Source organism: Felis catus, chromosome B2 (assembly GCF_018350175.1).
Source record: "Felis catus isolate Fca126 chromosome B2, F.catus_Fca126_mat1.0, whole genome shotgun sequence".
Taxonomy (NCBI): Eukaryota; Metazoa; Chordata; class Mammalia; order Carnivora; family Felidae; genus Felis; species Felis catus.
In genome coordinates this window covers 131,848,639-131,875,568 of record NC_058372.1, presented here as the reverse complement: position 1 = coordinate 131,875,568, position 26,930 = coordinate 131,848,639, and the positions used below count along the sequence as shown (strand labels likewise).

Below are 26,930 nucleotides of genomic sequence, written 5' to 3'. Positions count from 1 at the left end.
TATGGTCAGTTAATCTATGAAAGAGGTAAAAATATACAATGGGGAAAGGACAGTGTTTTCAATAAATGGTGCTGGGAAAAATGGACAGCTACATGCCAAAAAATGACACTGGGCCACTTTCTTACCATACACAAAAATAAACCCAAAATGGATTGAAGACCTAAATGTGAGACCTGAATTTATAAAACTCCCAGAAGAACCCATAGGCAGTAATTTATTTGCCATCAGCCATAGAAAATTTTTCTAGATAGGTCTCCGAAAGCAAGAGAAACAAAAGCAAAAATAAACTTTTGAGACTACATCCCCCCAAAAAAGTTTGAAACAGCCGAGGAAGCCATAAAAAAAGGTAACATAATCAAAGGGAGAAAATACTCATAAATTATATACCTAATAAGGTATACAAAATATATCATATCTAAAATATATAAAGAATTTATACAACTTAAACCCCAGAAAACCCACAAATAATCCAATTAAAAAATGAACAGAGGATCTAAACAGACATTTCTCCAAAGAAGATATACAAATGGGCAACAGACACATGAAAATAAGCTCAACATCACTAATCATTAGGGAAATGCAAACCAAAGTCACAATGAGATATCACTTTACACCTGTCACAATGGCTAGAATAAAAAGACAAGAAATAATAAATGTTGGTGAGGATGAGAACCCTTATGCACTGTTGGTGGGAATATAAATTGGTACTGCCAGTGTGGAAAATAGTATGAAAGTTCCACAAAAAATTAAAAACAGAAATGCCACAGGATCCAATAATTCTACTACTGGGTATTTACCCAAAGAAAACAAAAATATTAATTTGAGAAGATACGTGCACCCCAATGTTTACTGTAGCATTATTTACAATAGCCAAGATATAGAAGCAGCCCAACTGACCATGGATATATGAAGAGATAAAGATATAGTGTGCGTGTGTGTGGGGGGGTGTGTGTGTGTGTGTGTGATGGAATATTTTTTGGCCATAAAAATGAATGAGATCTTGCCATTTGTGACAACATGGATGGATCTAGAGGGTATTATGCTAAGTGAAATAAGTCAGTCAGAGAAAGACAAATACCATATGATCTCACTTATATGTGGAATCTAAAAAACAAAACAAATGAATAAACAAAAAAAGAAAAAGAAAAAAACACACCCATAAATACAGAGAACTGGTGGTTGCTGGAGGGGAGGAGGGGGAGAAAATGGGCAAAATGAGTGAAGGGGAGTGGGAGATACAGTTTTCTAGTTATGAATGAATAAGTCATGGGGATAAAAGGTACAGCACAGGGAATATCGTCAAAGGTATCGTCATGGTGTTAGATGGTGACAGACAGTAGTTACACTTGTGGTGAGCACAGCATAATGTGCAAACTTATCAAATCACTATGTTATAAACCTGAAACTAATGTAAACACTGTGTGTCATTTATACCTCAACAATTTGAAAAACTAGGCTGGATCAATATATGAATATAAAATATATATATTTAAGCAAAATCCCTGAATAGAAAGCATCTAGACAGTAACAGCTTCTTATATATTTGTTACACATAGTAATGAATTTACTACGAGGATAGGGCATTGGATGTTCCATACGCAGTGCTATGGGGAAAAATGAAGCAAAAGCAGGTGAGATAAAGTGCGAGGGTTTCAGATACAGTGGGGAGTGAAAGCTTCAGAACAATTGTCTTTAACACTGAAACTAGAAGATACTCAGGCATTGGCTATTGTGTTCTAAAACAAACAAAAAAAGTATTATCCAAGTATTCCATATGTAAGCAAATTGTCATTCATATAGCAATCATATATAAAGGAAAATAGACCACAATATTTAAAGTTACCCAAAATATATAACATATATATTCTAAGTGAATATAAATTTGGAATGCACATTCCAACTGAACGAAAGATGAATCAAAATACAATAATCAAGAGAAGACAAGCTGTAGCAGATGATGAGGACTAAACCCTTTTATATATAGAATAAAGGATACATAATTATAAATATGTGTTCAAAGATAAATACCAATTAAAGTGTTTATTTAAAAAGCATGCATGCCAAGAAAATATTGAAGCAGAAGAATATTAGGTGGATCTTATTCTAAAAAATCAAATTATACTGTAAATCCATAACAATTAAAGTGATACGGTATTTAAAAAGGACAAGAAAAATAGCAGGAGAAAATGGAGTCCAAAAACAAACACAAGTCCACACTGGAATGCAGTGTATGATCAAAGTAGTTTTCAAAATTACGTGCACCCCAATACTTACTGCAGCATTATTTGCAATAGCCAAGATATAGAAGCAGCCCAACTGACCATGGATATATGAAGAGATAAAGGTATAGTGTGCGGGGGGGGGGGGGGGGTGGGGTGTGTGTGTGTGTGTGTGTGTGTGTGTGTGTGTGTGTGTGTGTGATGGAATATTTTTTGGCCATAAAAATGAATGAGATCTTGCCATTTGTGACAATATGAGGCTCCTGGGAGGCTCAGTTGGTTGAGCAGCCGACTTCGGCTCAGTTCATGATCTCACAGTTCATGGGTTCGAGCCCTGCATCGGGCTCTGTGCTGATAGCTCAGAGCCTGGAGCCTGCTTCAGGTTCTGTGTCTCCCTCTCTTTCTGCCCCTCCCCTGCTCGCATTCTGTCTCTGTCTCTCTCAAAAATAAATAAACATTAACAATTTTTTTTAAATAAACAAAATAAAATTAGTGGATAAAAAGTACAACATTCAATATGTAATCCTGGGGCAATTCACTGAAATTTTAGGACAAAAAGGAAACCAGGTCTTCATTTCTCACTGTAGATAAACAAATCAAAGACCCAAATTAAAAAAAAAAAAGCCCCAAATGCTAGATAATATAAGGGGTTTTTTTTAATGTTCTTGAGATAATAATATCTTACATTAAATAACATAAACATCCTAGAGTCAGTTAATAAAAATAATGACATAATCAACTACATAAAAATCACAAGCCTCCATTGGGTAGAAGATACAAAGTTAAAAGACAAATTTCAAAGCACTTCCTCTACCCCCACATTTGTGATTATCTGCACAAATAAAAGAATACTTAGAGTTCTGTGACAAAACTTTGAATAACCTGTTTTATAAATAGGCAAAATACGGGCAATTCAAGAAGTATGTAAGAGATGCACAGATTTGATGGGACACTAGAGGACTGCACATCAGACCTTGGCAGGAACGAAGCAAGTTTGGGCAAAAGATGCACAGCCAGGCCGCGCTGCAGGAGCATGGGACACAGCATTGCCACCATCTATGTATATCCTCTCCACCCTCACATCCTCACCTAAGAGCGGTTGTTGGGCAAATGAGCACCAGGTAAGCTGATCACATGCTTTCCCCCTGGCTCTAGCGAGAGGCGGAAAGAGGAAGGATCTGTTCCTCTGGCTTTCCTGGTGGAAGGTGGTAGGGGTGGGAAAGAGAGAAGGAAGGAATACATGAAAGAAAGAAGAATAGCAATAGTGTTGCAAATCTACCATTCGTCAGGACTTTTGCTAGTTTCTTCTACACAATTACCACATTTTCTCTTTACCTGTATTCATTCCATGACATATTTGGTGTCTATTATCTTGAGGGATGTGGTCTCTTTGCCTCTGTGTGCAAGGGACCCTGAAGGGTCCATGGGGCCAGGTGAATGGATCTAGAAATGCTGAGAGCCAGTAAAGCTTTCTCTCAGCCTCAGAGGGAGAACATGGCCTTGCACGTCCGCAACAAGTGCCAACAAATTGCCTACAAAAATAATTCATATGGAAAAAGTTGTGTCTCAGGGCTCAACAGTTTGGCAACAGCCCTGCAAGCCATTCGTCAGATGAGACCACTGAGGAACCAGAAGAAGCGACTGGACCCCACACCCCTCTTCCCTCAAGGGCTACCTTGTCTAGCCTGCTCAAATGATTGGATCAGACTGAAACTTCCAAGTTGGACTACGTTTTTTTGTTTTTTGTTTTTTGTATTAATTCTGAGTACAGGTGGGTTTGCACCTATGAGGAATCAGTACAGTTAAAGAGAAATAAGTCACAGTTTTACTGTAAAATGGAATGTAGTGTTAATAAATGTTGCAAATTCACATAGAAGGAAATTCCCAAAGAAGGAAGGATGTCAGGAAGCAGAGAGAAAGAAACTAACAGGGTTGGTTTACTATTCTGCTGATGCTCCTTTGCAATTCTTAATAACTGTTTTCAAGTTTATTTATTTTCAGAGAGAGAGTGTGTGAGCACAAGAGGGGCAGAGAGAGAGAGGGTGAGAGAGAATCCCAAGCAGGCTTTGCACTGCCAGAGCAGAACCGGATGCCTGGCTTGAGCTCACAAACTGTGAGATCATGACCTGAGCCAGAATCAAGAGTCGGATACTCAACTGACTGGGCCACCAAGGCACCCCATAATTCTTAATAATTTTGAACTCCCTCCCACCTCAGTTTAAGTAAATGTGTGGAAAGTGGGGAGAGGGGAACCAATACCGGGCATTTGACCTTGTCATTCTTCCCATGTTTACCTTCTGTCTATAATCCCTCAGCCCTATCCATGGTGTATCCTTACTCTCATTCTTCGGTGTACATTAAAACTTCAGAGTCTTGTCCCCCAAATCTGCCTCCTGACTGGTAAATAAGGAAGATAAAGGCATTTAGGAAGTCATTTTCTCTCTTCACAAAGTTTTGACTTTCAAAGTCTCTCACCTTGCTGTGAATATCAAAACACCAAAAATCCTATTTTAGATATCAGAGGCTAATATTACCTTCTTTACTTTTATGTCCCTGCTGTAACAATCTCACTAATTCCTTTTAAAAAAAAAAAGTCTCATTTTATTTTTGAGAGAGAGCAGGGGAGGGGCAGAGAGAGAGGGAGACAGAGGGTCAGAAGCAGGCTCTGCGCTGACAGCAGAGAGCCACAAGTGGGACTTGAACTCGAGACCCCTGAGATAGTGACCTGAGCCGAGCCAGCAGCTTAACTGACTGAGCCACCCAGGCGCCCCATGATCTTATTAATTCCCAATGCCTTTCAGCATTCTCCACCCCAGGAAGGGTAGATGGTTCTGGCTTACTGAGGGGAAAGCCACGTTCTTTAGAAATACAGGCTGGGCTGGTTAACTTTTCATACTTCCCGCTTCCTCAAATATTCAAGAACATTCTTCCTAAGTGACCAGGACCAGGTTCATGGGTGTACGACCTGCACAGTCACAAGGAACCTCACCCTAAGAGGGGTGCCATTTTTTTTCAAGTGCTGCTATCACCATATTGAAATTCCCAATCATTTTCGAGCAAGGGGCTCTGCAAATCATGTGGCTGGCTCTGCCTGTGAGTATGGGCCTTTAGAGAGAGCATTCCATCCACAAAAACTAAAGGGATTTCATAATCTAGTGTTACATGTGGTGTAAGCCTACTCTGCCATATAAATGGGGTGTTTTTCATTCTCTATTTCTGCTATCCCATTTGCTTCCTTTCAAGCAGGAGCAAAAACTTTTTGTGTCAAGGTAAGATTTGTTAACATGAGTACAAATCCCAAACTTAGGAAAAAGATTGGGTGGGACCGGGCCTCTCAGTAGCAGGAGAGAAGGAATGGACCCTATGCTCAAGCACTCTCTTTGTTCAAGACTGCATACCACATCAGAGAGAAGGGAGGAAGGAAGAGAGCCCTGTGCGTCCATCTGTCTACCCACCTCCCCGAGAGGGCAGAGATAGCAGAGGACCACCCCTCCTTGTGCCAAGCAGCAACAGTTTAAAAAGCACATGGGACTGGTGTCACAGGACTAACAACGATGCTTCTTATCGATCCCAAATTACATATGCAGGACATTTCTTCCCAGTAAGTGCACAATTGATATCCTGTATAAATGCATGACCTTGTATCAGCCTGGGTAACAGCATGTAAAACAAATATATTTCAATATGAAAGACAATTTTTAATGCACATGAACACGAACTTACTTACCATCCAGTAAAGTTTCACAACATACTTTCCGTAGCTATTGAATAAGGGCATGTGACCTTTCACAGCCTTGCACAGAGAGTAGATGTGTTCCCAGGGCTTCCAGGCAAGACAAGGAGGCTCCCCTGTGGTCCCTTTGAAATAATTGTTCAAAATGCCTCCATTGAATATCTTCCACACTGCATAGATTTCACTGATAAGCCATCTCATCAGCTAGAGACAAAGGCCACTAGTGTTAATCAGTTGCTTTTCAGTTGTTGGTACTATAATTTAGGGGGGAAACCAGTCAAAAATCTACTTCCAGTAGTAATATTAAGTTCTATATGTAATGTGTTCCACATTTTGATTTCTAACTTATAAATAAAGTCACTGTTCTTGCCTTTGTTGTTGGGAAGCAGAGTCACAATACAAGCTAAAAAGGCTTAACATTAAACATACTCTTAGCTAAGAGCTATCTTCCAGAGTAAACTGTCAGTGATTTGAGATTGATCTCCATTTCAGTTGTGTGTGTGTGTGTGTGTGTGTGTGTGTGTGTGTGTGTGTGAAAGAGAGAGAGAAAGAGAGAGACAGAGAAGGGAGAGACAGGGTGAGAGAGGGGGGGGGGGGAGAGAGACTGAATGCTTCTGAGAGTAGTGGTGATTTTATTCTGGAATTAACTTTCTATAAATGAGTAAGCTACTCTTCTGTAAGTGTTGAGAAGTTTGAGAAGAAAATGATCTCTTTTATGTCAATAGGATCAGTTAGACAACGAATGAGATGAGAAAGAATTAAAATTGCATACACAGTTAAATCTCTAAGTCTCGTATTTCATGTGTCAGTCTGCAGGTGCAGAAGTGATCTAAGTAAAACTCCCATGGGCAGAGTTTTCAACAGGCAGCAAGGTGCAGTGGGGAGTGGGGCAGAAACAGAGACCAGGGTTTGAATTCTCTTCCAGGTCCTTCTGCTCTAGGGCATGTCATTTCACTGTCTCTAAACTGCAGTTTCTGTAATGCAGTCTGTAAAACGTAGACTGTGCTATCTATTTTTCAGTATTTTACAGGGAATAGAAACAATGCAAAAAAAAAAAAAGGATCTGTGAGTCACAGTGGTGTTAAGTAAAGACATTATTACCCTCAGTAATATTGGATTTTTGGAAATATTCATCTTATGTTTAACTGCCTGGTTTATAAGAAGATTAAATACTTGAGACTAACCTCATAAGATTTAGGTTTGCCTTAATTTACATTATCTAGGACATTTCTTCTAGTTTAGTTAAGTTGAAAAAGGTAAACCAAGTATCTTTCTGTATATCTGGTAATTTTAATATAGAATATTTTATGCTTTTCTTCCCTCAAAAAATAAAAAGGTGAAGTCTATGCATGCTCTGGATCATAAAATAAGCATATGTTAGACTAAAATATAAGGTATAAAACCATTCAAAGGTAACTTTATGCTAATCAGTAAAACCTGGTTGAAGAAATAAGTGTTTTGATTTCAATATTGGTCAAGATATTTAAGATAAGAAAGACAAAGTGTTTGAATCAATAATGACAATTGATTTCGACTGGGTCTTAGGAGAAAATAATTTTTTTAAAAAACACCCTGTTTCTGATATAACCGCCTTAGGGGAGTGGAACAGGCTTGCTTCTGATGGATAAAACCCAGGGTGTGGAGGTGGGGGTGTTTAGGTGAGATTTGCCCTGCGTTGGCAAGTCAAACAATATCAGGACACCCTGCTCTTGAGCACAGAGCAGAGCAAGTCAGGCAGCAACTTGATGTCAATTACTAGGCACGTGGGTCAAGAGGCCAAATGCGCAGATTGTGAGTCTCAGCTACCCGAGGTCTATGGGCAGGAGGATAGGGACACAGCAATTGTACTACTAACATTTCCCCTCCATTTCCTCATTAAACTCAATTGAAGAGGCTTCTCTTCCTCTTTGAATGTCTGGCTTATGAAATACTGAGCAATTCCAAAACTTAGAGGTAAGCGAGAGATAACTGAAATTGACAGTCTGGGAATTGTTTTAAGCAGGTCTGGAAGATAGTCTGCAATCAGACTTCAGTTAGAAATTCCCTACATACCTCACTGCAGAGTAAATGTTCATTTGCTGAAAACAAGTCAAACAGGATTTCATTTTTCACAACTACTGGAGTCTGAAATTTAAAAAAAAAAAAAAAAAAAAATATATATATATATATATATATAGAGAGAGAGAGAGAGAGAGAGAGAGAGAGAGAGAGAGAGAGACATTACTCCTTAGGAAAAATAAAGGAAATGTAGCTGAATGAAATATAGTTTCATGTGATATAAACAAGTCAAACCTATTTCGTTTCTCACAACCAGAGAAATTAAAAGAAAAAAAATAAGCACATAATTCCATAAGATAACCCTCTTACAGCTATACGTGACATTCACTTAATACTGTAATGCCTATCAAATAGAGTCTTTTCATATAAAAAAAGGAATGTTATAAGATATGATATATACAGATAAAGTCAGCATGCATACACATATAAACTGACAGTTTAAAAAGTGACCTAAAATTTAAGTTAAGCTCTCAAGTTACACCTGAAGCTTAGTTAACACAATAGCAGGAAAAATATCTTCATCTTTGATAAAAAATATTAACTGTGACAGCTTTTTAAAATCTTGCCCAGGGGCGCCTGGGTGGCTCAGTCAGTTAAGTGTCCGATTTCGGCTCAGGTCATGATCTCACAGTCCGTGAGTTCGAGCCCCGCGTCGGGCTCTGTGCTGACAGCTCAGACTGGAGCCTGTTTCAGATTCTGTGTCTCCCTCTCTCTCTGCCCCTCCCCTATTCATGCTCTGTCTCTCTGTCTCAAAAATAAATAAACGTTAAAAAAAAATTTTTTTTAATAAAAAAATAAAAAATAATAAAATCTTGCCCAATTTCAAATCCTCTTATCTTTTTAAAAACTCATCTAAGGGTCATTATTTTATTGGTATATGTCTAAAGATGCTTCTGTATACTTAGAGCGCTAATGAATAAACATAATGAAGGAAAATATTATCTATAGTAGTTTTTAAAAATGTGTTACAATTCATATCAAGCTTATATACTCAACATATCAAATTAACATAAATGTGTTTTTGATTAGTAAAATCATGGAAACTAATGCCATCAACTACTCTCAATCACATGGACAATTAACACCTTGAAAACACAACAAAATATTTTTTTACGTCTGAGAAAAAACTTACTCAAAACTACCTTGAAGGCCTGAACTGACTGTTATGTTTATAATTTATGAACACAGCAAGTTACATACATATTATATAAATATTTTACATAAAAATATATTTTAAATTCTGGTTTGGCTAATCAATTGCAAGGTGACACTTCTAAAATGTCCATACTCTTCAGCAAGTACCAATGTACATTGACTTCGATTAATAATAGATTAAATAAATATTGAATACCTAAAATTTGAGGAGTGAAACTTAACAGCTGCCTGCCAACAAATGAAAGTAGGCACTGACAGTGTGTAAAAGACAGCAAATATTAAGGCAGAAGTCTCTACAGAGGTCTCTATTCCCTGTACCTATACCAGAGACAGAATAAATCTTCAGACATCTTACATCTCTTCAATACAATCAACACTCAAGAGCCTGGGCCATCAATACCTGGTTCTCAGAAATAAACAGATCTGATCACTCCCCTAGTGGTTAGGGCTTGTTAACCTTCTCAGTTGGAAAAAGTCCATGTTGGTTCTAATATCTTAAATCCAGGCTTTTCAGTTTTTTCATAACTTAGTTTCTCTCTGACTTAAATCATGTCCTGTGACTTCATCCCTTGCTTTGAGTAGAAGAGAGTAAATTTCATATAGATAATTCATTATTGGGGCACCTGGTTGGCTCAGTCAGTTAAGCATCTGACTTCAGCTCAGGTCAGGATCTCATGGTTCACGAGTTCAAGCCTCACATCAGGCTGTGTGCTGACAGCTCAGAGCCTGGAGCCTGCTTCGGAGTCTTTGTCTCCCTCTCTCTCTGCCCCTCCCCTGCTCATATTCTCTCTCTCTCTTTCTCTCTCTCTCTCTCAAAAGTAAATAAAACATTTAAAAAATTCTTAAAAAAAAGAAAGTTCATTACTGTTTTGCTAAATTTTTGTCTAAGCTTTATATATGCCCATATTTAATGAGTTTCAATGTAAAGTGTATGTATCACCATGGACCTGGGCATTAAAACTTGAAAAACATTATTCTTAGACTTCATAGTTAGCGAGACTTTCAGTTGTGGCTGTTCTGGTGCATACCCCAAGAGGAGCAGGTGCACGAGATCAAGAGAAAGAGCACAAAGGGAGAGCAGAGGTGCGAAGATGGGTGTCAACATTATAAGTTTAGGTAGAAGTGCCACCAACAACAACGGATGAATTTATTTATAAAACAAGCGTATCTCTCAGAACTAAGGTATGCTAAAAAGAAAAAGAGATGGCATATAACTCTTCTACTTATTCACATTTGAAATACCCCCACTTTATGGAATTAATATCCTTTATTTGCATGAAATGTAAACTCTGCACTTCCATTGCACAGAGCCTGGATAATACATTACTATTAAGTGCATTATATTAACACCACAGAATTTACATTCTTCACATCAATATTACCTAACAGCATAAGTTAGTTAAAGGCATAGTTCATGTACATTTGATTTATTTTATTTAAAATGTCTTACAAGTAGACATTCAATAAATATTCTGATGGACAGAGGTGCATCTTCTGATTTTCTCATTTTACTAAATATCTCTGAATTTAGAATTATCTTTCTCAGATAGTAACGGTAGTTGGAAATAACGGTGGCTGAATTGTATTTTCTTGCATTAGTAGCAGTCTTATTAAGGCTAAAGCTTTCAGGAATAAAATCACTTTGTGTAGAAATTGAGATTGGGTGGGTTCCATAGTAAATGGAAGATTCAGCTCCATTACAAACATTTGACTAGCACTAAATAACTATTTTAGCCTACTGGTTTTCATTTAAAATGATGGTTTCTCAGGGCGCCTAGGTGTCTCAGTCAGTTAAGCATCTGACTCTATTTCTGCTCAGGACATGATCTCACAGTTCATGAGTTCAAGCCACACATCTCACTGTCAATGTGAGGCCTGCTTGGGATTCTCTCTCTCTCTCTCTCTCTCTGCCCCTCTCTCTCTTTCTCAAAATGAATAAACAAACTTTAAGAAAATAAAATTAAATTAAAATATGGTTTCTTGAGCACTGTGCTAGTCAATGTGATTCAAGTAGCTGAGCATGGGGTCCAGAAATGAAGATGGCCCTTGAAAAGTGCTTCAAGAATACCTGGAACACAGGTAACCAAGGGCAAACCTCTCGAACTAGAAAATTAACACTAATACACACTAGAGTAAACAGAATCTCATGTCACATAGGTTCTGGCTAAGAAGCAGAAAAGGCAAAGTCAGTCAAAACTTAAGGAATAGCTTCCCACACATTTTAGGCTATCCTTTGACATCATGTAGAGAAAACTCAAGACTAAACAAAATTTCAATATTCTCTTGGAAACCAGTACAAGAAATAGTAAACTATATTGATAAACATTTTTTTCTATTAAATGCCAAAAAGCAATTCCTTTTTCTTAGTAAATACCATGGGGAAAATTTACAGTGTTTTAAGAAATGAGAATGTCCATAAGTAGGATAGTACAGCCCATAGTTAGTATGTATTTTATTCAATAGTAAAAATATTTCTTACCCGATTAAATAAAAAATCCTGTGGACGCTTCCAGGAATAAATTTTCAACGATGGTGGCAATTCAATCTTTCCTTCAGGGTCTTCAAAAAAATGCTATATAAAAATATATTGAGGGTTTTTCTCTCCATATGGTTTTATTAAAATAAAAGCAACTCAATCTTAAAAAAAATTAGTAAGTGCATAGATTTGATGAATAAACAAGCATTTATAGAGCAATTTGTATGTTCTCAGAGGTAGTTCATGGAATACTTGGTAAAGACTGAAGTTAACAATGCTGTATTTAATTAACAAAACCTTGATTGTTGAGTAACATTTTATTGCAGAGGAAGCAGTCCAAACAAGCATAAGCTGCTTTGGGATGTGAATTTGGTATGGTAGGAAAACAATTTGGATGGGACAGATATGGACATATTTTGCACTGAAAATATTGTGCTTTTTTTAACCTGAGTAGAGAAGATTTAAAAAGTATGATTGTATGTAAATGAAATTCATACCTCTGATCTGAATTTCATTTATTAGTTTTCAAAATTAAACTTGTTATTTTGAGATAATTATTGATTCACATGTCGTGGTGTGAAATTATAATAAAGAGAGTCCCTGTGTCCTCTTTAGCCAGTCTCTCTGATGATAAAATCTTCTAAAACTATAGTGCAATATCACAACCATGATAATAACATTGATGCACTCAAGATACAAAACAATTCCACCAGCACAAGGACCCATCCTAGGCTCTTTTATGGCCATACCCACCCTCCAACCCCCTTACCACCTGTTTAATACCACCAGATCATTAATCTGGTCTCTTTTTCATTAATCTTATCATTTCAGTAATGTTATATGAATGAAATCAGATAGCATGTAACCTGTGGATTGGCTTTTTGCCCTCTCTGCCTAATTCCCTGGAGATTCAATTCATTCAAGCTATTGCATATATCAATAGTTTGTTCTTGTTTATTGCTGAGTAATATTTCATGATACAAATATTTGTTTGTTTGTGTACCATCTGTCCATTGAAGGACATCTGAGCTGTTTCCAATTTGGGGGTATTACTTATAAAGCTGCTATAAATTTTTGCATACAATTTACAGGCTTTTGTATGAACATTAGTTTCCATTTCTCTGAGATAAATGCCCAATAATGCAATTAACTTATTAGTTTCTGAGCCCGTAGAATGGGTCAGTTAGTGAGCTCGGGAAGAAAAATGACATATAAATCTCTACTCTCAAATGCTAGCAATATAGTAAATTAGAGACTTCAAGTAGCTACTGTGTAAAAGTTCTTACAGCTCACAAGGTAATTAGGTTGTTGGGGTGGTCCTTGCAAAACTGAAAAGTACTGCGGGTACAAAAACAATGCTCTATAAAGGTAAACTGTATTGTTAAAAGGGGTAACAAAATTTCACCTGAGTTAATAGTGATGAGACAAATAAATATCATTTGTGATTTTTATGGTACTCATATTTTTATCCTAATGCTGTTGTGGCCTGAGAAATAGGCTCTATTTGAGGGTATTATCTGAGCTTTCAACCCAGTAATTGTCTATGTGTATCTGGAACATATTCAAGGTACTGGAATACTTGGAATGAAGACAAAGGTAATCCCAACATCTAGTCAAAATGATCAAAGAATGAGTCCCTGAAAACCAGACTGAAGTTTCCAGGAGCCACACTAGACTTCCAGGGTTGCCTCATGTTGTTTTTTCCCTCACAAATATGAACTCAGTTACTTTGAACTCCCCTATCTGACAATTTCAATCAGAGTCACCCATGGATCTATTTTTATTGTCTGATTTTTCCTCTCGTTTTTCAGCCACTTGGTTCTGTTCCTCTTTAAAACTCTAGGTAATGATGTCTTCCTCCAGAGGAGGATTTTATTCCTTTCTAGCAGGCAAAGTACAAAATGAACTTCACCCTGTCAACAGTGGGATTCAAGATTTGGTCGGCTTGGTGTAGTTCTGGTTTACCCTTACTCAATACAGAATGCTACAGCCATGTTGGGGGACTAACTGGAAGGCTGAGTGTCTGAGTCCCTTCACCTTGGTATACCCTTAGTCCCAATCTCTTGCCATAGCATCATGAAATAGTTTCTCTTATTTAGCTTCCAAGCTGTTGCGTTTTACTCATTTGCTCAGCAGCAAAGTCTTCACACATATAGCTTAGGAGTTGGGTAAATGTCTTGACATAAAACTATATACAAAACTTTCAGATTGTTTCTCTATAGTTACCTCTGGGATTCTGCTTCAAGTGTTAACTGTTTTTGTAGCCCCAGACAATATCCTCTCTCTGAGCCCAGAGAAACTGACATAAGCCCCAAGTCACTACTTTCTGCTTGCCTTCTAATTTTCATGTCTTGAATTATTAAATTTCTTTGAGGAGAAAATAAAAAGGTAAAGGGGGGCCCATCTTATCATAATCTGTTGTGATTCCCTTTTCTCCATGTTAAGTTAACGGTACTCTTTCCATGTCGCTTTGCCTTAGGTGTATTTCTTATACCCACTTTACAATACTTCATTAAATATGTCTCAGTTTGGTTTACCATCCATGTCTTTTTATTGCTGTCCCTTAGCTGAAGAAGCGAGACCCAAATCTGGAATTACAAGGAAGGGTTAGCTTATCTGATGCTGATTTCCTGATCACTAGCCTCACATCTAAAGAAGTGACTTTCTATAAAATCCCAAGGATACCTGCTATAGGTCCAGGTTTATGATAACTGATCCTGGTAAAATATGGATGTTGCAAATCATGGCTAAGAGCTACTGTGCTACTGTATCATAGAAATGTAATCACCATGCTTGGAGTGTCCACCACTCACTTCTGTAGAGGGACTGTCACTTCCCACGCCATGAATGCTGAGGTCGTAGAACAGAACTGTGAGTGGGAAGCAAAATTATACCCCAGATGGTACCTTTGCGCAGTTGTAATAACCAAGGTTTGAGCTGCTGTTCTACCCTGTGAGGGCAGGAGAGGCAGAACGGAGTGTTAGCTAAAGTTCTGAAGTATCACACTCCATTGTAATAGCCCCTATTTACCACAGGAGGAGGGCTGGCGCTTCCCTAATTATGCAGTTCTATGTAGCTCCATAGTCCAAGGGTGACAGTATCTATTTTGTGGTCTGATGTTCAGCCAGCACCATTTCTGTATGTTGCCTCCAAGTGAAATGGGCATCCAGTGACCAGCACACATGTCTAGAATTTGATGCCTGGCCTTCCAGAGACCAGCAATATTTTTTCATAGTCATCTGATAAAGACATACTTGCACTCCAAGGGCCCTAACGTGTTATAGTTTAGGTCTTATTTCCTAGTTCGGAGTTTTCAGTCACTTCTACTTTTCTCCTCCTTATTGTTGGGAGTGACTCATTTTTAGACCTTTTCTAGAGCTCAAATTCTTAACTGAGGATTTGTACAATCTATCTTCCTAATGTAAATTCACATTCAATCCCCACTAGTTGTAAATTTCTGTTAAAAATATATAGAATATGAACGTTTTCATTTGAACCCAGAGAGTTCCAAAGTCCCTTGCATCTAAAAGTGCCACAAAAGAACTTGAAATTGTTCAAGTACTAAGAGAATCAGCAATTCGTTATATTTACTATCTTTTGTAAACAAATTAATGTTATGAATAACGCAGCTTATAATTCCGCATTTTGTGAATAAAACATAATTGCTAATAAACACCATTTTGGAGTTCTCTATGCAAATAAAGACACCAGAGTTCAACGTGGTCATTCTGGCAATTTTGTTTTTGCTTTGAAACTGGATTGTGTTCCATAAACATTTGTGTTAAATGAATTGCTGCACCAAATAAATGGGTCCTATTTAAAATGCAACCCAGACCCATACCCCCAACAAAGAAGTCTTTAGATGTAAACATTTTTAAATAGACAGAAGAACCTAAGATAACATAATTGGAAAAGGTAGTAACACCATTCTCAGCTCCAATCCCAGGGACACATCATGTCTGAATGGCCACAGATAAATGAAAAGTACCTGAGATCGTTCCCCAAATATCTTGAAGAGAATATTAAGAGGGATTCAACTGGTATCTCATATAACATCTTAAAAAAAATTGTCTCCTATAATCTCCAGATAACAGCTCACAGGTCTCCTGGGGCATTCCATTGTCTAAATCACTCTCTCTACTCTTTTTTTTTAAAGTTTATTTACTTATTTTGAGAAGGGGCGGGGAGGGAGAGAATCCCAAGCAGGCCCCCTGCTGGCAGCATAGAGCTCAAGGAGGGGCTGGAACCCATGTACTGTGAGATCATGACCTGAGCTGAAATCAAGTGTCAATCACTTAATCTACCCAGGCACCCCCTCTAAATCACTGTCTCTAAATGTCTGGTTCCCCACTCTGTCCAAAATCCACTAGCTAACTGTTCTATCGATTTCCCCTTTATTTCACCATGACTCTTCGATCACGTCTCTCCTTTCATTTACTCAAATACAATCAGCAAAGTTCAGGTCTAAGGCTTAGAAAGACAAGTGGGTAGGATGGAGGGAGACAGAGGGAGAAAGACAAAATTTCTCTCCTTTGAATGGAGGCTGTGGAGAAAATGGACTCACATGTTAGGCGATCCTATTCCGTGACAAAATTTAAAACTAAAATGAAATCTAGTCACCTTCAAATGGACTTACAAATACAGGGCTTTTTCCCATTTTATCCTTTTCTTTTCCACCTTTGCCTGCATCCCACTTTTCTGCATTTATGTCGGCTTCATTCCATTCTGGCCAGATCGGGAACTTCCCCTTCTTCTGCTCAACGGAGCCAGGTTGCACATTACCGCCAAAAAGGTACTGACTAGAGACAGAGCAAGGAGGCGAGTTAGTTTTAATTTGAATCTCTAAGGTAAAATATTGGATTAATTGCATGGTAGACATTTAATTATCTTGTCAGCATCCATGTTAATGACATTTTTCGATATAGTCTTACCTGTGGCAGATGGCATCCACAGGTTAACGTTCAAAAGACTGAAATACCCAAAGAGATTATTCCACAAACAAATCTTGAGCTTTAGCCCCTACTAACTAATGCAAGACATTCATCATAAACACATAAGATGCCATAAATGGGAATATTTCTATACAGTTCACACTTGAAGAAAATCCTTTATGCGTATAATATTAAAAGCTTTTTGAAAATCAGCACAGATATAATTTTGATGCTTCCCAGGATAAAAGTGCTATGTGATCATTATTTTAAAAGAAAAAAATTCTTAATTAGATAAGTAGGAAAGACATACCCACCCCATTCTAGAATCCACTTTGTTGACAACTGTCCATTCTTTCAAATTAGTGGGAAAATATATGCATTTCTTCTTCAAAACATCATTCAGCTTATTCTTTTTATTGACTGTTTTTCCCACTTACCAGTATATTGCAAATAGTTCCCATGTCAATGAGAATTTAACTAAATACAAATTTAATGATTGCAAACTATCCCATCACATGAATTTACAGCCTTTCATTTAATTAAGATCCTATAGCGAAAAATTTGAAAGTTTTGATTTGAATTTTGTGTTCCCTATTATAAACGAGACTGTAGGGTTATCCTTATTGCCAAATCTTTGCAGACATTATTTTTTTTTCTTAAAATTTGTTTATTTATGTTTTGAGAGAGTTGGGGGGGGTGGGCAGAAAGAGAGGGAAAGCAGCACACAGCACACAGGGAAAGGAGCACACAGCAGCATGGAGCCCAACACGGGGCTGGACCTCACAAACCGTGAGACCATGGCCTGAGCCAAAATCTAGAGTTGGGCGCTTAACCGACTGAGCCACCCAGGTGCCCCTTTGCAGACATTATTAATTCTTTTATTAGTATAGATTTTTATAAGAAGACTTACTGTACCTAAATATATGCATATTTAAAATTTGTGATATATTTTGACTAATTAGCTACAGAGAAGTTGGACTTGTTTTTTTACTCTTATTATTAATCTATGACAATTTCCAATCTCTAAACCTTGACTTTTACTTTTTTTTATTATTGTCAATTTTAAAATCTAAAATACGCATCTTGCTTAATTTTTCAAGTTTTAACAAGTGAGTGAGGTTAGAACCCTGTTCTCAATCCTGGGATAAGCAGTGAACAAAGCAGACTAAAATCTTTACCCTTATGGAGTTCTTACTCTAGTGAGTGGAGACACAAAAACACAGCATAAATTAAGTAAAATATATACTACATTCAAAAGGGGAAAATGCTAGGGGTAAATATAAAATCGGAAGGAGAAACTAAAGAGTTAAGGTACAGAATTTTTAACACAGTGGTTAAGGAAAGTGGTCCATAATAGGACCATATTTAAGTAAATAGTGAAAGAAACTAAAAAATTAAGCTGTGTGGATCCGTGGAAAGACTGTTCTGGATACAGGAACGCGGCAAGTACAAAGAGCAAGAAAGAGTCTTCTACATGCGGAGAGTGTCCTGGTTTCTGTGAAGAAGAAAAATATCAGTGTGGCTGAGGGGCAGTAAAAGGAGATCGTTTCAGAGAGGTGTCTGGAATGTAGAGAGTATAGCGGTGATCTCAGCTAAAGGAAGGACTGGGTTTGCCTAAGTGAGGTGGGAAAAGCCAAAGGAGAGTTTCGAGCAGGGAGTTTTATAATCGTTCTTGCTGCAGTGTCGAGAAAAGCCCAAGGGAAACAAAAGAGAGAATTTAGAAGGCACTAAAATACCATGTGAGAGCTAATGGTGACTTGGACCAGAATGCTAACAGTAGAGGAGGCAGGAAATAATCCCCTGTTTTTAAGAGAGAGCCAATAGATTGAATTGATATTTGCTGCAAGATAGAAGACTGTGGGATGGGGCAAAACTGAGGTAAGGAATAAAGCAGCATTTCACTTCTGAATGAGTTGCGTTCTAAATGTTTGTCACATGTTTGTGGACATGTTGAGTAGTCAGTTAGATGTAGGATTCTGAGGCTTTAGGAGATAGAATTAGTGAAAATCTGAGTCATCAGCATTTAGATGATATTTAGAGTCTTAAGACTGGATTAAATCACCAAGAAAATTACTATACCTAAGGAAAGGCACTCCCAAGAATGCTATTCAAAACACCCAACAACTGGTAAGGAATGAGCATGTCAATCCTCAAAGCCTCCAGTTCCAGTTATGCCAGATCTTATTCACCTAACTAGAGGGGTCAGGGATGTAGTTGGGTTCTCAGGGTAGGTCAGGGACCTAGGGAAGGAGGCAGAAATATCTGGGGCTCAGGGGTTTTGGTAAGGTTATTGTTAAGGCTATTCAACAATCAAATGAATATATTTCAATATTCTAACGTCAACAGTTGTATACCTGCCCTGATACTCCATGTTAAAAGTCTGAAAGAGTAGGAAGAAAACCGAGGAAAGCAGTCAATGAGTGTGGTAGACAGAATAATCCTCCCCCATCAATATATCCACACCATGATCACCAGAATGGTGAATAGATTACCTTCCATGGCAAAAGAGATATGCAAACAACTTACAGTATTTGAGTTGGAAGATTATCCTGGATTATCTGGGTGGCCTCAATGTAGTCCCCAAGGGTTCTCAAAAGTCCAAGAAGGAGACAGAAGTACTCAGAGGGAGATCCAGGAGAATAAATAGAAAAGGAGAAGATTGAGCAGATGGCTCACCAGTCCTGTTTTCCATTTCCTACATTTCCCATACTACTTTGCAATTTGGCTGGTACTTTCTGGTGGTGTTTTGGACAATGACATGTGGGGGAAATGTGTTGTATCCTACCTTGAGGCTCATAAAACATCCTGTGAGATACCTGTCAGCATGACTCAATCCTTCAGGGAAGATCTTAGAAAATGGTAATGCCACAAGATGAAGGGAGCCAAGAATCCTCATAGAGCACATACAAAGCCACTACTAAACTCCTGATCATACTCTAGTATAAATGAGAAATATCCTTTGGTGTGTGATTTGGGGGTTGTGTGATATTAGAGCTAGCATTGATTACTTCCTACTTGCTACTCTGATGTTGTAACTAGCATTGATTATTAACATTGACAAATATATAGGGTAATTCCTTTTTTAGGAGTTGATCTTTTCTATCTTTAATCATTGTAAACATATGCATGGTAAATTACTTATAGATTATTTTTCTATTATCTTAAGTTTTTGACACTTGATTCATTTTTTATCGTTGTGATTTCTGCCTATTTTTTGTATATTCTTGTGTTTGAGGACACTTTTATTATCAGCCTATCCTTATCAGGGTTTTCTTTTCCTCCAAACCCCTTTCCCCAAGGCAATCCTGTATTGAAAGAATGTGTTTTCAATGTAATATAGAATTTTCTTCTGTCAGTGATCCCAAATAAATATGCCACCCATGAACCCATAGGTCCTTTAAAATCAGATCTCAAACCTACATAAGTCTCAGTCCAAAGGTTTTCATTTCTCAAGGAAGATTTGTTTTTTTTTCACCCAGACACTAAGCATAGAAAAGCTAGCCTTCTTATAACCTAAGATTCTAAAGCAGATTTTCTTATTCACCTTTTTAAAAAAAGATCTAAACTCTGGAAAGTCATGTCTTTACCTAAGGCTGGAGCACTCCCTTTCCTCATTTGTCCTATCTTTGTTAAAACAAAATACTCTATTTTCATAAGACTCCCTAAGGAAGTTACAGCCTCAGCTTAGAGTTACAACATCCTGACTTTCAGTTCCCTCCTCATTTCTGGATTCTGAATATTGTTATTTCTCCCTTTTTTTTTAATGTTTATTTATTTTTGAGAGAGAGAGAGAGAGAGAGAGAGAGAGCGAGCAGGGGAGGGGCAGAGAGAGAAGGAGACACAGAATCCCAAGCAGGCTCCAGGCCCTTAGCTGTCAGCACAGAGCCCGACGTGGAACTCAAACTCACAAACTGCGAGATCATGACCTGAACTGAAGTCAGATGTTTGACTGAGCCACCCGGGCCCCCCCCCCCGAAGATTTTTATTTCTTTACGTAGGCATTTGTAGGTATCATTTTTTTACCTTAATCCACCATTTTGCTGAAAAAGAGAGGCTGAAAATATATGTATTGTAAAGCAGTGTTTCTAAATAGCATGTAAGAAAATAGGAGAGAAGGATGAAAATAGGGAGAGAGGGAAAATTTTCATAATATTAATTAAAAATCAAGATACGAAATAATACATCATAGTACATCTGTTTTATTGAGTGTTGGGACAAACTGTACAGATAAAAAGAAATTGGTGATTTTGTATCCATCAAAACCATGATAAAATTTACCTCATTCAGGAAGCTCAGAATTTTAAAAGTTATTTTTGTAAAAGGAAGATCTAATTTCTTTAAAAAAATAAATAAAGGCTTTGCTAAGATTATGTTTTGCTTTCCTCTTCATTCTGTCAAGTGTAAGTAAATGTTCTGTCTCCCTCCCTTAAGCTATTAAGCTTTATCACTAATTGGCCTACTTTCTTTGTAACATGTCAAATTTGATTCCATCTATATCGAAGATCGCTTAAAAAGACGTTTATTTGAGGTATCTTATACTAGCTCAATAGCTCACCTATATTGCTACATGCACAATATAAACAGTGGTCAAATATAGCCCAATGTCAAACATGTTGTAGACTTCAAAAGATCATGCACAAATATGTGGCTTTTGAAACTCTCAGCACAATATGCCTTTGACGTTCACTGCCAGAATGTACGTACTGCTCTAGTATAGTTGAGATCCTTAAATATTCAAAGCATCTTATTCCTGGTCTCATCAATTCTGAGAACAAGCTAATCTTTAAACACAGAAGTAACTCAGGACTTTTGAAGATTTAGGAACTGGTAATACTGGGAAATAAATGTGGCCAAGTTCCAGAAAAATCAAATATGCAAAGAAATCAAACCTGACATACTGAAAAATCAGGGGGATACAGAGTTATCTAAATCACATAGCAGTACACCCACGTACTAGATGATTCAATCCATTAAAATTACAATTTGTAAAACAGATTTGAAAGATAAGTATATCCTCTACATATATGGCTAAATACTTCCTTCTACACAGTGAGTCTAAGTATGCTATTGAAATAGGGTAAGTGTCACTGGAGATTTTAGGAGAGGCTAGAATTTCATGATCAAAAGCCATGGAGGGGCTCGTGGGTGGTTCAGATGGTTAAGCGTCTGACTTTGGCTCAGGTCATGATCTCACAGTTGGTGGGTTCGAGCCAGAGGCAGGAGGTGGGCCAAATGGGTGAAGGTTGTCAAAAGGTATAAATTTCCAGTTATAAAATAAGGGAGTCATGAGGTTGTAATGTACAGCATGATAACTACAGTTAATAATACTTTACTGCATATTTGAAAGTTGCTAAGGGAGTAGGTCTTTAAAGGTCTCATCACAAGAAAAAATTTTGTAACTGTATGTGGTGACCGATGTTAACTAGACTTATTGTGGTGATCATTTCTCAATACATGCAAATATCAAATCATTATGTTGTACACCTGAGCTAATATAATGTTGTATGTAAATTACATCTCAAGTGAAAAAAGAAGTCAATGGACTCAATACAGAAAGAAACTGTAGTGGTGGGTAGGGGGTTGAGATAGCATAATCTACAAGTAGGTACTGGAATTTGATTTGAGCTGTGGTAGTCCAAGCTTAAAAAATCTGTAAGTCGGGGCGCCTGGGTGGCGCAGTCGGTTAAGCGTCCGACTTCAGCCAGGTCACGATCTCGCGGTCTGTGAGTTCGAGCCCCGCGTCGGGCTCTGGGCTGACGGCTCAGAGCCTGGAGCCTGTTTCCGATTCTGTGTCTCCCTCTCTCTCTGACCCTCGCCCATTCATGCTCTGTCTCTCTCTGTCCCAAAAATAAATAAACGTTGAAAAAAAAAAAAAAATCTGTAAGTCTGCTTCGGAAAAGAAGCTATTTACCCTGTAAATGTCAAGAGGCCAGTAATAGGCTTCATGAATGAGTGAGTGGCTACAGCTACTAATGAGCTCCTGGCTTTGAACTAAAGCCAGATATATGGCTTTATATGTGGTATATTCCCCCTATAGTTTATGGCACAACAGGCAACGTGCCAATGTCCTGTGATGATGTGAGGAAATAGGTTGGCCAAAACAAATTAAAAAATGGGAATAGGAGGTGGCCTCTACCACAGTGGGTGTGGTATCAGGGATAGCACTTCCCACACGGGAGAAAAGACTTCCACCTCCCAAACTTAAGGTTTGGGTGGGGGCAGAGTAATATAAAAATGCACCTCCTAATCTACACTGGAGCAGCGTGCTAGAGACCTCCTAGTGGTCCTTTAGCCACTTAGTGTGGACAGGTCCTGGGGTTTTTAGAGATTTTAGAGAGGATCAACATTCAAAAGGAGGGAGATATTCCTCATAAATCTCAAAAAAGCAACTATTTATCAACTGATAAGGAAGTATTTCAATTTTGGAACAACTGTCCTCTCTTTTTCAATAGTGTATCACGACTGGATGATGGCAATGGGTAAGGAGTGAATCATTCTGGAAAACCATCCAAACCACATGACAAAGAACAGTATACATGAGTCTAAAATAGGTATAAAATATGAACTAAAAAACTAACATTAAAAAGCAAAAAAAAAGAAATGGAAAATTATGAAGGACAGTCGGTAAATAAATCAAAAGAAAGAAATCCACCCAAGAGAAATAATGTAGCAAACTTAAAAGATATTTAAATATGTTTAGAATTGCCAAAAAAATAAAGGAGGGAAAGTTCTGCTTTGCAATGAGTGCAAAAAGGTATTAAGCAAACATATGACAAAGAAGATCAATGTGAACAGAGAGATACTGGAAAATTTTAGCAATGACAACTTCAGCTGTTGAAAGAATAGACCAAATAAAGCCAAAGAAAGGAGAAGACTAGTGATTTAGAAGGTAATTTTTTTTGGAGGAGCCAAGATGGCAGAACAGCATGGAAGTTTTTTGTGTCTCATGTCCATGAAATACAGCCAGACCAACACTAAACCATCATACACACCTAGAAAACTGATTGGAGGATTAACACAACAATCTGCACAACCTGAACCACAGAATTCGGCAGGTATGTGGCACAGAGAGGTGAACTTGGGAGGAGAGAAGCCAGCGGCAGGCAGGGAACCGCCTTTGCAGGCGGAGAAAGGACAGGGTGGGGGAGGGGGAGAATACGGGAAAAGCACCCCTCCCCAAAAGCAGCTGGAGAGCAAGTGGAAAACTGGAAACAGCCACAGGGCCTAAACTAAAAAGAGAGAAAAGGAGAGGGTTTAAATTCCATTAAGACTGTAAACAAGGGGAGCGCAAAGGCTGCAACTCCGCAGCTCCATACCTGGCGGTGCTCTGGTGGGAAGGGCGAATCCCCAGGAACAGAGTGGGGTCCGGGAGGTTCTCGGGCCACACATAGAAAAGCGGCTCCACTGCTGGAAGCACATTTGGTGGTTGAAGCCACCTGGTCCCAGCAGACCCCAGAAGGCGGCCACATTCGCTGGTGCTGGAACAAGGTCGTTAAGGGTGAAGCCTGGTGCCAGATGTGTGTTGTGATTTTCCACGATCCCTGAAAAGCTGCCGCTACACTATCTCGAGAACTTTCTCTGGGGTGAGCTGGCACCTGGCCACAGTCTTGGGGCACCAGCAGGCGCTCCTGGGTGCAGCCGGCATTCCGGCCATTGCTCGGTGAGACCCTCCCACAGAGGGCGGGACGGGTCAAAGCCGCAGTCCTTCGGAAGTAAGGGGCCGGGGCAAACAGCCGCATCTGAGACAAAACTCAGGAGAGAGGTACTGCCGGGGGCTTGGTCACGGACAGTGAAAAAGCGGGGAGTGGACCAAAGCTGAAGACAGAGGACGGGTGCGCGATTGCTGATCGGAGAGAACAGAGTTCCCACACTGGAGACCGGGTGACGCCATTTTCCCTGCCCGCATGCACGCATAGATGAACCTATGCAACAATCCACCCCAGTAGGCTAGCAGCGCCATCTAGTGGAGAACAGAGCTGTTACACTGAGCTCACCCAACTGGGCCAACCTTGCTCTTCAAGAACACAAGTTTCACCGCCTACTTAGTTTATGGACTATAAAGCGCTTCATAGTCTGACTTCTATGGGAAAAACGAAGTCATTTCAGTGCTATTTCCATCTATTAGCAGGTCCCTCTATTCAATTTTCTTTCTTTTTTTTCCTCTCTTTTACACTATACTTTTTCTTGAATACAGAAAGAGAAAAAATTCATTTTTATTTTCAATTTTTCTTAAAAATATTTTTCTTTAATTTTTTTACTCTATTTCTTACTTTTGTGTATTTTTTTTCAAATTCTATCTTACTTCCATCATTCTATTTTAGTCTACTTCAGTGTATTCACTTTTTCAAATGTTCAAACGATTTCCTTGTTTTCTTTTTTCTCTTTTTCATTTCTTTTCTTTTTTTTAAATGCAGAAAGTGAAGAACTTCATTTTTACTTTCAATTTCTATTAAAAATATTTTTCTTTAATTTTTTAACATATTTTTTGCTTTTATGTAATTTTTTTCAAATTCTATTTTACTTCCATCACTTTATTTTAGTCTACTACAGTGTATTCACCCTTTCAAATTTTCAAATGATATCTTTTTTCTTTTTCCTTTCTTTTCTTTTTCTTGAATAGAGAAAGAGAAAAAAATTCATTTTTATTTTCAATTTTTATTAAAAATATTTTTCTTTATTTTTTTCCTACTATATTCTTTACTTTTGTGTACATTTTTTCAAATTCTATTTTACTCCCATCATCTCATTTTAGTCTACTTCAGTGCATTCATTTTTTCAAATTCTCAAATGATTTCCTTTTTTTCTCCCTTTTTTTTCTCTAATCTGCCAAACCACTTTCAACACCCAGACCAGAACAAACCTAGGATCTAGCACAGTTATTAGATTTGTGTGTGTGTGTCTGTGTGTTTTTAATTTTTTAATTTTAATATTTTTTTAATTCTAATTTTTTATTTTAATTTTTCTACCTCATTAATTCCTTTTCTCCCTTCAAAATGACAAAACGAAGGAATTCACCCCAAAAGAAAGAGCACGAAGAAACAACAGCCAGGGATTTAACCAACATAGATACAAGCAAGATGTCTGAACCAGAATTTAGAATCATGATAATAAGAATACTAGCCGGAGTCGAAAATAGATTAGAATCCCTTTCTGCAGAGATAAAAGAAGTAAAAACTAGTCAGAATGAAATTAATAATGCTATAACTGAGCTGCAATCACGGATGGATGCAGTGGTGGCAAGGAAGGACGAGGCAGAACAGAGAATCAGCGATATAGAGGACAAACTTATAGAGAATAATGAAGCAGAAAAAAAGAGGGAGATTAAGGCAAAAGGGCATGATTTAAGAATTAGAGAAATCAGTGACTCATTAAAAAGGAACATCATGGGGTGCCTGAGTGGCTCAGTCGGTTAAGCGGACAACTTCAGCTCAGGTCATGATTTCGCGGTCCATGGATTTGAGCCCCGCATCAGGGTCTGTGCTGACAGCTCAGAGCCTGGAGCCTGTTTCAGATTCTGTGTCTCCCTCTCTTTGACCTTCCCCCGTTCACGCTCTGTCTCTCTCTGTCTCAAAAATAAAAATAGGGGCGCCTGGGTGGCTCAGTCGGTTGAGCGTCCAACTTCAGCTCAGGTCACGATCTCACAGTCTGTGGGTTCGAGCCCCGCATCGGGCTCTGGGCTGATGGCTCAGAGCCTGGAGCACACTTCCGATTCTGTGTCTCCCTCTCTCTCTGCCCCTCCCCCGTTCATGCTCTGTCTCTCTCTGTCTCAAAAATAAATAAACATTAAAAAATTTAAAAAAATAAAAATAAAAATAAACGTTAAAAAACAAAGTTTATTTTAAAAAGGAACATCAGAATCATAGGGGTCCCAGAAGAGGAAGAGAGAGAAATAGGGGTAGAAGGGTTATGTGAGCAAATCATAGCAGAAAACTTTCCTAACCTGGGGAAAGACACAGACATCAAAATCCAGGAAGCACAGAGGACCCCCATTAGATTCAACAAAAACCAACCATCAACAAGGCATATCATAGTCAAATTCACAAAATACTCAGGCAAGGAGAGAATCATGAAAGCAGCAAGGGAAAAAAAGTCCCTAACCTACAAGGGAAGACAGATCAGGTTTGCAGCAGACCTATATACAGAAATTTGGCAGGCCAGAAAGGAGTGGAAGGATATATTCAATGTGCTGAATCAGAAAAATATGCAGCCATGAATTCTCTACCCAGCCTTTCAAAATAGAAGGAGAGATAAAAAGTTTCCCAGACAAACAAAAATTAAAGGAGTTTGTGACCACTAAACCAGCCCTGCAAGAAATTTTAAGGGGGACTCTCTAAGGGGAAAAAAGATGAAAATATAAA

The 26,930-nt window shown here is 38.2% G+C and overlaps 1 protein-coding gene across 10 annotated transcripts in view; it reads right to left on the bottom strand.

The window, feature by feature from the left end:
• The window catches only part of ADGB (androglobin), a 162,343-nt gene that overhangs the window by 115,746 nt on the left and 19,667 nt on the right, over positions 1-26,930 (bottom strand). For 7 of the 10 annotated variants that reach the window (XM_045058174.1, XM_006932082.4, XM_045058180.1 and 4 more), the window contains exons 2-5: positions 16,278-16,440; positions 11,645-11,737; positions 8,005-8,076; positions 5,947-6,156 (exon numbers count right to left, since the gene is read on the bottom strand). In XM_045058174.1, coding sequence (XP_044914109.1) covers positions 5,947-6,156; positions 8,005-8,076; positions 11,645-11,737; positions 16,278-16,440 — 538 coding nt within the window. Of the gene's footprint in view, positions 1-5,946; positions 6,157-8,004; positions 8,077-11,644; positions 11,738-16,261; positions 16,441-19,098; positions 20,227-26,930 lie in introns of those variants that run through there. The other 3 variants (XM_045058179.1, XM_045058181.1, XM_045058176.1) reach the window with 3 other exon arrangements.